The following is a 10685-nucleotide window of genomic DNA, read 5'->3' on the forward strand; positions in this document are numbered from 1 at the left end:
AGTCAAAATTAACAGAAACTTTCCAAATAAAATATGTTTTTATTTATTTTTATCATAACAAAAAAAACAATCAACGCTTTTGGTAGTAAAAACATAAGAAACGGAATTTTCTTTCTAACAAAAAACCACTCACTACTCATTCAATTAGTCAATCTTCCCCTTTGTTCCGACCAAAACCCAGACCAAACAGTGAAGTTCTAACTAAGCTCACGTGTTCTGAACCTCGACGGCTTTCCTCTTTCGATTTTCTTCTCTACCCTCAAATGTACACATTTATCCATTTCGCAACCCGAATTCCTCAGAACAAGCCGTCTAGAAGCTGGTCATCTGCCATGCTCGCTCATGCTTCCTCCTCGCAATCGGAAGAAGTTCCATCTGCTGCGTACAGGCCGTAAGGGTCCCGACCTGTTCGGCATCAACAATCCTTCTCTACGCATGCTCGACTCAGACAAAGGCCTGTTGTTGTTGTTGTTCTCCACATCCTCCATCGGTCCTGAGCTGTACTCCATTGTTATGAAAGATGAAGCTTGCCAATAAATTAACCGAGGTGTCCCGTTCCACCAGCAGCTGCTATGCGACGGAGCAAGTTCCCCATTGAAGTCCGAGTCCGGCATCGACGAGTCTTTCTGGCTGCAATAATCCACATCAGCATCAACATCAGCATCTTTGTATATAAGTTTCAGGGCCTGCACCACTTCGCCCATGAATGGCCGGTGTGACACCTCCTGATGTATGCACATAGAGGCAATGGCCGCTACTTTGGCCATGTCATTGATATTGTATGTTCCCGCCAGCGTGGGGTCCACCAGCTGCTCCAGGCTTTCTCTCTTTGCCAGTAAGGGTCTCGCCCATGTTACGAGGTTTCCTTGTCCCAGAGGTTGAGACATGTCTACCGGTTTTCTTCCCGTGAGAAGCTCGAGTAGAACCACTCCGTAACTGTAGACATCGCTCTTGACGAGAAGATGCCCTGTCATTGCGTATTCAGGAGCCACATACCTGAAGAAATTTGAGAAGAGCATTATTCCATGGGCAATTCCTACGCATTGCCATACCGGACATCAAACCTCGATAGATAATAGATATAGGCGTTTACCCGAATGTCCCCATGACTCGAGTAGAGATATGTTGACTTCCTTCTGTTGCTTCTCTCGCCAATCCGAAATCTGAGACCTTAGGGGTAAAGTCGTCTTCTAACAGAACATTGCTGGCCTTGAAATCTCGGTGGATTACTCGAGGGTTCGAATCTTCATGGAGATATGCCAGTCCTCTCGCTGCCCCGAGGGCGATCTTTAGCCTTGCATCCCAATCAAGATGGCCTTTTTCCTTGTCAACACCTGTAAAAAGGAAATGATTTTGAAGATAATGATAGTAACAATGAGAAATAACAGTACCTCATTACCAGGAAACAAAGTCTAAATTAAGATTGCAAGAGAGGTAAATGAATTATGTACCGTGCAAGTGGGATTCAACGCTGCCATTGTGGACAAGCTCATACACCAAACACCTTGTACGGTCTTCGATGCATACACCAATCAATTTCACCAGATTCCGGTGGTGTAATCTGCTTAGCATCTCGACTTCTGCAATAAATCCCCGGTTTTGATTTTGATTATCCTTTGTTAGCAACTTAACTGCAACTTCCATTTCGTCTTCCATAATCCCATGATAAACACGACCAAATCCACCCTCGCCCAAAATCCTCTTGGCACTAAATTTCTTAGTTGCCCTGTCAAGCTCGGTGATTGTGAAGGTCTTAACTGATAAAGCACACATGGTGATGGTGGACATGAAAGAAACTGATCCCGAGCTTTTGATGCTGTTGGATAACATAGATCCATGGCCTGCAAGGCAATTAGAGATTCAGAATACTAAGGACTGATTCAAAGGATAAGAAGAAGGCCTAAACCTTTTTCTTTCAAAGTCACAAAACAAAGACGGAAATCAAAATTTGAATGAACATTAAAAGCCCACGAGAGAAAACTCACCAGATCTTTTATTCATCGATGAAGTAAATGCAGGGCCAACAGCATTTGACGAGTTTCCAAATTTCCTCCACTTCACAACTATAGATATAGCTCCAACCAAAACCAGAATGAGCACGAAACCAGACAAACAAATGATGGCGATCGTTCTAAAACCAATTCTCGAGTTTTTGTTGACTATGTTTACAGGCAGACCTCCAGCACTTTCAGTTGGAGCATTTACCTGGAGACCTCCATACGGAGGAGAAGAAGGCAGTCCTGAAAAGCAGGTAAAATGTTTCAACCAGAATGAAAATATGAAAACACCAAGAAATTAGGGTTTCAAGAATTCAGACTATATTACCTGGATAACTTATGTGTATAACCTCATAATCACCGAAAACAGATGCATTCAGAGGCACTTTCTTGTGTCGAAATCTCTCGTAAATAAGAATTGCAGTGGTGTTATCAAACTTTTCTCCGAGTGGAACCAAGTTAATATCCACGACCGTTTTCCCCTGATTTTCACTGTCAGCACTAGCATCCATTATTTTCACTTGGCTTTGTTCCAAGTATGTTCCAGCAGCAACCTCAAACTCTAACTCATTTGTCACTGGGAAAATAGAAAAGGAAGCAACGCTTAGTAGAAGCTCAACTTTCATGGGGAAAACACATCCACACGGTGAACCATAGGGGGTTGAAGTGAGAGGCTCCCCGCAAGTCTGCACACAATCTGCAAAAAAAAAAAAAGGAGCATTGTGAGAATACAGGAAAATAAACAGTTGAGTGATTATGTCTTTTTTATCTGAAGTCCCAGACAATAACACAGTTTGCATTACAGCAAGAAACGCAAACAGAGGATTATCCTTGCCATAAGAATGCAAGATGAGACAAATAATCAACCTGAAAGAGAGAATTACTATGTTCTGAAGGTGAAGGTGCGGTCACTTTGGGTCTTACATGCCAATGGCGATGATGGTGACGACCATGCCATCTTGGAAAGGTATTGATGCTCGAGTGGGGAGACAATGCTGATAATAGAAAGAGGATAACACATACTCGTTATCAAACAGATTAAATTCACAAGAATGGCATGTTTTGACTGTGTGATCAAGGAGTTACCTTGCTGACTTGGTGAAGGTGCAGGGGCAATGGATGAGACGGGAGGATGATGGTGATGAGAAAAATGCATTTGATGCGATCTTGATCGAGTAAATGAAAAACCCATTGGAAATAGCCTGGCTGCGAACGATAGCAAGCTCATTAGCTACACGCTAGCAGTTTCTATATACGGGGAGGCCTATAAATGTATTCAAGCTACATTTTCTTTGCAGGTAAGAAAGATCCCCATGCCAATATGCTAACAGTATGAAAGATAGGTCATGTTCACTATATTCTTCCACCTTTGAGCAACAGAATTTCTCAATGGAACAACTAAGAAGATTAATATAATATTTGCTCAAGATTCATTCTCAGACAACCAAAGATAGCCCTTTGACTTTTACTTGCTATTTCCAGTCCCGGTGTCAGCTAAGACGCAAGCAATCGGAAACCTTCAGCTTCACAACGACTAAATTCCCACTTAAAGGGCCTAATCACAAGCGGGAGGAAAAACTAAACTCCGGGTTGTGCTTCCTGATTTTCTCAGCAACCAAACACAAGAGAAGCACTGAAGGTCAAAAATAGGAAACTCGTACCGAAGCAAAGGGGAAATGAGCTGATGAAATGAAGAGCAAGACACAACAAAAGCATCGGCATCGCGAAGCTCCGCATCTTATCCCACTGGACGAAATGCCCAAAAGTTAACCATTCGCTGGCAATGGGGGCAGCGAGATACTACGGTTGCGCCGTACACTCTCAGTAAAACCCTAGGGTTCCTCCAGCGAAGCCAAGGCCGCAGCCGAACGTCCAACAAAAACCTCCGCACGGCTTAGGGAACATGGATTTCGAGGAGCAAGCCCAAAAACCCGCCACGGAAAACCCTAGTTTACACAATGCGAGCGAGTTCAATATTAACATTCATGCCAGCTCAGCAATGTTAGTTGCAGACGGTTGGGTGAATGTAACCAAGTTTTGGAGAAAGATTCATTCTTCTGTTATTTGTAATGTCTGTATATAAAGATGGAAGAACTAAGGAATAAAGTTATCGAGTTCATTTTACTCATTCTAAGATTTTCCTTCTCAGCTTTCTCTCACTAGAAACAGAGTTCTTCGTTTCCTGAAATGGTATCAGAGCACATTTTGTTTTGAATTCTGTTTCGGTGTTTTTCTTCTCAGAAATTCTTCTCAATTCTTTCATTTTCTCGAGAAAATTTGATTTCTCTTTCTTTGAAAATGGCGGCACCAATCACCGATCCTTACAGTCCCTACTTTCTCGGTACAAATGATCATATGAATCTGATTCTCGTCTCCAATCGCCTCATTGGCTGTATCAATTTCAACTCCTGGCACAGATCCATCACCATGGCTCTGGAAGGAAGGAACAAGTTATGCTTTGTGGAAGGAACTCTTCCCAAACCACCAGACACGGATCCAGATTCTAAACATTGGAATCGGAACAATCTCATGGTATGTTCATGGATCCTGAATTCTGTTTCAGAACAGATCTCTGAAAACCTTTTGTACTTCAAGATTGCTTCGGAAATGTGGACAAAATTGGTGAATATGTACCAGCAGAATACTATTTCAAGGCGTTATAAGATCAGGCAGAAACTTCATCACCTTCAACAAGGTTCTGATGATGTTTCCACCTACTATACCAAATTGTCTACAATCTGGGAGGAATTGAAGTCTGTACAAATATCTCCTTATTGCACTTGTGGTACGTGCAACTGTGCAGTTGATCAGAAGTGGAAAGTGATTTTTGAAGAGGATTTCGTCTTTCAATTTCTGTTTGGTTTAAATGATGTATTTGAGCCAGTAAGGGATCACATCATCCTGATGGATTCTCTTCCCGACCTTGCAAAAGCATTCAGTATTGTGATCAAGCATGAACAACAGAAACAAATCAAAGCGAATCCTTCGAGTGGAACAGTCGTTTTTCAGACTTCAACAAATCCTCCAGATCAATCTGAGATGGTTGCTGCAGTGAATGGTGGATATTACAAGAATCGACAGAGACCTTTATGCACCCATTGCGGACTGTATGGACACACGGTGAATAAATGTTACAAACTCCATGGTTATCCCCCTGGCTACAAGACTCCTGCTGTGACTTCACAGCCTTTATCAGCACCGGTGCGACCAAATCCGACAAAGTTCAATGGAAATCAGAGTTTTCAAAACAGAGGTGTTGTTGCTAATGTAGTGACAAATCATTCTGATGGTAATGCTGCTTCAGAGTTTGGTTCGTTGACGCCAGCTCAGTTACAGGAGATTTTTGTCAAGCTTGGTGCTGCTCTGAATGTCTCTGGACCAACTATTACAGAACACGGAACACCAGAGGTTACTCCCCCGTCTGGTAATCATTCGATACTCTCATCTTTTGCTGATATGCCCATATTTGCAGTCTTATCTGCTGGAAAGCAACATAACACCTGGATAATAGACTCAGGAGCCACAACACATGTTTGTGCACATAAGTCCTTGATGAGTGATGTAAGGACCATATCACCTATAACGATTAGCTTACCTAACGGCTCTGGTTTGACAGTCACTCAGGCAGGGACGGTGATGATCAATCGATATATTGTTTTACAAAATGTTCTATATGTACCTTCTTTTACCTTTAATATCCTCAGTATTTCTTCCCTATTACAGACCACAAACTTACAAGTTCATTTTACCCCCACGTCTTGTTTGCTTCAGGAGCCTACTCAGGGCTTGAGGATTGGGAGGGCTGAGTTGCACAACAACTTATACCTTCTCAATTCAGAATCTCCTTCATTACCCAAACAGCTATCCATGTGCAATGCCTTCAATGTCGATTCCATGGTCTGGCATAGAAGGCTTGGACATCCATCTTTCCAGAAAATAAAGAACCTTTCTTCCACCCTTCAGCTCAGCAAATTCACTGACCACACGCACTGCGATACTTGTCATTTGGCAAAGCAGAGGCGTCTTCCCTTCATCTCTCATAATAACCTAGCTTCTTCTACTTTTGATCTAATACATATAGACATATGGGGTTCTTTTTCTGTTGTTTCCACAGAAGGTCATAGATATTTTGTAACAATTGTCGATGATCACTCTAGAACTACTTGGGTGTATCTGTTGAAACAGAAAAGTGACGTGTTAGCGGTCGTTCCTGAGTTTGTAACCTTTGTGGAAACACAATTTCAGAAGAAAATAAAAGCTGTAAGGTCAGATAATGCTCCAGAGCTGTCTTTCACTGAGTTCTTCAAAGAAAAGGGTATCTACCACTACTATTCCTGCATTTACACTCCGCAACAGAACTCAGTTGTGGAAAGAAAGCACCAACACATATTGAACGTAGCTCGAGCGTTGTTATTTCAGTCTAATCTTCCTCTATGTTTCTGGAGTGATTGTATCAGGACTGCTGTGTACTTGGTTAATCGAACTCCTTCACCATTGCTGCTGAATAAATCACCTTATGAAGTATTGCAGAAGAAAGAACCTGATTATGATCATCTCAGAGTGTTTGGGTGCTTAGCTTATGCTTCTACTCAAACAATAGACAGGCATAAGTTCTCACCGAGGTCAAGAGCTTCTGTGTTTATTGGCTACCCTCCGGGCTATAAGGGATATAAACTCTTAGACCTCGACACAAATACTGTGAGTATTTCTCGTCATGTGTTATTCCATGAAGACATATTCCCATTACAGACCCATGAACCAACAGATCAGCTCACTGTTTTTCCCCAAACTATACTACCATTACCCATTCCTGACATTTCAGTACCTTTATCAGTTCCTTTAGACCAAGACTTACAGAACCAAAATGACCCAACACCTTATCAAACTGAACCAAATAATACAGAACCACCTATAAACACTCGACCTACCAGACTTACCAAACCACCTGCTTATTTGCAGGATTACCAATGCTATCAGTTTTCCTCTCAGACCAATTCTTCTACCTCGTTTCCTTTATCCGATTTTTTAACATACCACAACCTTAACCCAGAATACAAAAATTTTATACTCAATATTACTTCAGAAACTGAACCAAAAACCTATAAAGAAGCCATTATATCCCCAGAATGGAGGGATGCTATGAACACAGAACTTAAAGCCTTGGTTGGGAATGGAACCTGGTCTGTGGTAAGTCTCCCTGATCACAAGAAACCGGTGGGTTGCAAGTGGGTTTTCAAAATCAAGCGCAAGCCTGATGGATCAGTAGAGCGTTACAAGGCAAGGCTTGTAGCAAAGGGCTATATGCAGCAAGAGGGAGTGGACTTCATCGATACTTTTTCTCCAGTTGCAAAATTAGTAACAGTCAAGGTACTTCTTGCTTTGGCAGCTATTAATAATTGGTCTCTCACGCAAATGGATGTGACAAATGCTTTCCTACATGGGGACCTTGAGGAAGAAATATATATGTCACTTCCTCCCGGATACACGCCTGATTCTGGTACAGAGTTGCCAGCAAGAGCAGTATGTAAGCTTCAGAAATCTCTATACGGGCTACGGCAAGCTTCAAGGCAGTGGTACTGTAAGTTTGCAAGTGTCTTGTTAGCTGATGGTTTTCAACAGTCGCAGGCAGACCATACTCTGTTCGTAAAGCAATCTGGTTCGACATTTCTGGCTTTACTGGTATATGTGGATGATATTATAATAGCCAGCAATGATTCTGCTTCAGTGGATAAACTCAAGCATCTGTTGAATACCAAGTTTCACATCAAGGATTTGGGACCTCTGAAATACTTTCTCGGATTAGAAATAGCTCGATCTAAGTCGGGTATTTCAATCTGTCAACGAAAGTATTGTCTGGAGTTAATGAAAGATTCTGGTCTTCTGGGTTGTAAACCTGTATCCACACCAATGGATGCAAATTTTCAGCTTCGATCAGATTCTGGAGATCTATTGGAAGATATAACGAGCTATCGAAGATTGATTGGGCGACTCTTATATCTCACTATAACAAGGCCTGACATAGCTTTTGCAGTTAACAAGCTCAGTCAATATCTTTCAGCACCAACTGTTGAACATATGAAGGCAGCGAATAGAATCATAAAGTATTTGAAGAATAATCCTGGGCAGGGGATTTTCTTCTCTGCCAGCTCAGATTTACGGTTGCAGGCTTTTGCAGATGCTGACTGGGCATCGTGTCCAGACACTCGCCGATCAATCTCTGGATTCTGTGTTTTCATCGGAGAATCCTTGGTCTCTTGGAAATCGAAGAAACAGATTACAGTATCTCGAAGTTCGGCAGAAGCGGAATATCGTTCTTTAGCTAATGCAACCTGTGAGCTCATTTGGCTATCGAATTTGTTGAAGGACTTGCGAGTTACAATGCCAGATCCTGTAACTTTGTTCTGTGACAGCAGGTCAGCGATACATATTGCCTCAAATCCAGTTTTTCATGAAAGAACTAAGCACATTGACATTGATTGTCATATTGTGCGAGATAAGCTGCAGGCAGGATTCTTGAAGATGCTTCATGTAAAGTCTGAAAATCAGCTCGCTGACATTTTTACAAAGGCTTTGCAACCTGCAGTTTTTGCTGCTCTGATGTCGAAATTGCAAATTTCAAGTCTGTATCTTCCGACACAGACTTGAGGGGGGTGTATTAACATTCATGTCAGCTCAGCAATGTTAGTTGCAGACGGTTGGGTGAATGTAGCCAAGTTTTGGAGAAAGATTCATTCTTCTGTTATTTGTAATGTCTGTATATAAAGATGGAAGAACTAAGGAATAAAGTTATCGAGTTCATTTTACTCATTCTAAGATTTTCCTTCTCAGCTTTCTCTCACTAGAAACAGAGTTCTTCGTTTCCTGAAATGGTATCAGAGCACATGGTCCACGGAATGCGGCTCGAGATCAGTAGAGTAGAAGCTGAGTCGCGCGTATATGGCGTGCGAGAAAAACCTCTAGGAACAGGGAGAGAATTTCTCCGACAGAAGCGGAGAGAGACAACCGAGAGAGAGAGAGAGAGAGAGAGAGAGAGAGACTAAAGTGATACGAAGCAGAGAGAGGGAACCGAGTGGGAGGGACTTTAATGCTGGTGGTGTGGGAGGGCGTAGGATAGTGTGTTGCCGTAGTGAAACTGCTTCCAGAGAAAGTAAAAGCGATGATCATGCCTCGTCAAACCCTCCACGCGCTCCTTTCAAGCGCGTGTTTCTACGCTCATCGACACGACAAAACTGAGAGCCGTTCGCACCGTCACATCGGGCAACCGTTTGTTTTTCTGCCTCCCCTCGTGCTGGTCGCCGTTCACGAAGATTATTTGGGCCTAATGGGCTAAACTCTACGGCCTTTAATTGGGCCTCAGCGTGACGCTACCGAAAACAAGAAGTTCAAATGATGGATGATTAAATTTCATGGATTGTGCTAACCATTTTGGAGTGACAAATCGAAGTAATTTCTATTCTTTTTTATTATTGTTCAAATCATTGTAAATTTTTTTTTTATCATAACATTTTTTGTCTATAAATATATGCAAGTTCGTATGGAATAAAACAATAAGGCAAGGGAAAGGGGTTATTTTTTTCCTCTCTCTTTTGTACAATTTCTATACGAATGCTATTCTTTAATTCCTTAACATTTTACAAAAATGGAATATGATTTAAAATCAAATTAAAAGGATAAAAAATATATATATACATGACCTAATATCAAATATATGAGTAGGGGGTTACATATATGTTTTATATTTTGACACATTTATTCAGTGAATATATATAGCGCCAAAAAATATAAAAAAGAAAAAGAATTTCTATTATAATAATTGACGATGATGTTGGACATGATGAGATTCTGTGAGTAGTAAATAGGATTATACTATTTTTTCAGTATTTTATTAAAATCGATTGCTAAATCAATAATGTTGACGTGTATGTGTGTATATATATAGAGAGAAAGACTTAGTACTGAACTGAATAATTATGGACCGAAATACACCGATACTTTTATATGGCATCAAATAATTTATGAATTTTATGCCATTTAATCGTGGTTTGAATGCTCTTGTTATGGCCAAATGCATGCATTCCTACAACACATACAGACTTTTGACTGACCATTGAATGCTGGCCTTGTTCTTGGAGTAACAGCTTAGGTGGTAAATATAAATCTAATTTCAATGGACGAAAATCGATAGAGTTTGCTTGGGTTTGGGTTTGATGGTACGGTCAAAGGGTTGACTCAGTAATCCATGGGTTCTTGAAGATCCATACATCATTTAGAATTTAGATCCACCCACTCTTCTTTTTTTCATTTTTTATAACTATGTATTTTATATAAAAAATCAAACTAATTCCAAAACCGAGAGTTAACCGTATCATTTAGATTATACATCCCGGATTTAAAATTCAAACTACAAACGAAACATACGTTTTGTAACCACTTTTACCAGTTAAACTACCAAATTTAGGTTTCATCCACTCTTTGTCTATATTTTGTTCTCAATGTTTTAATTCATTATTCGATAGTTTTTCTCTATTTTGAAAATCTTACGAAATGACCCCTCTATTTTTTATTTTGTTCATTTTGTAACTTTAGGATCAGAATGAGCGATTAAATTAATTTGAAAGCCTAAGCTTTTTTGTCGATTGTGCCGGGGGTGGCTTTTGTCGCATTCGTATGCGTGGAATACATTAATTA

The 10685-nt window shown here is 40.8% G+C and overlaps 1 protein-coding gene across 2 annotated transcripts; it reads right to left on the reverse strand.

Annotated features, from left to right (window-relative positions):
• Positions 1-45: 45 nt before the first annotated feature.
• On the reverse strand, positions 46-3983 carry LOC104804034 (receptor-like serine/threonine-protein kinase ALE2). 2 transcript variants are annotated; one of them, XM_010528181.2, is made up of 8 exons: positions 3659-3983; positions 3084-3203; positions 2882-2992; positions 2326-2694; positions 1986-2240; positions 1452-1841; positions 1094-1334; positions 46-996 (listed from the first exon to the last, which is right to left on the reverse strand). In XM_010528181.2, the coding sequence occupies exons 1-8, from the start codon at positions 3732-3734 to the stop codon at positions 324-326; spliced, it is 2235 nt and encodes a 744-aa protein (XP_010526483.1). In that variant the 5' UTR covers positions 3735-3983; the 3' UTR covers positions 46-323. The 2 variants fall into 2 exon arrangements, with proteins under 2 accessions (XP_010526483.1, XP_010526484.1); XM_010528182.2 differs by lacking the exons at positions 3084-3203; positions 3659-3983 and having other exon boundaries at positions 47-996; positions 2865-2972.
• Positions 3984-10685: the final 6702 nt, after the last annotated feature.

Source organism: Tarenaya hassleriana, unplaced genomic scaffold (assembly GCF_000463585.1).
Source record: "Tarenaya hassleriana unplaced genomic scaffold, ASM46358v1 Cleome9, whole genome shotgun sequence".
NCBI classification, from domain to species: Eukaryota; Viridiplantae; Streptophyta; class Magnoliopsida; order Brassicales; family Cleomaceae; genus Tarenaya; species Tarenaya hassleriana.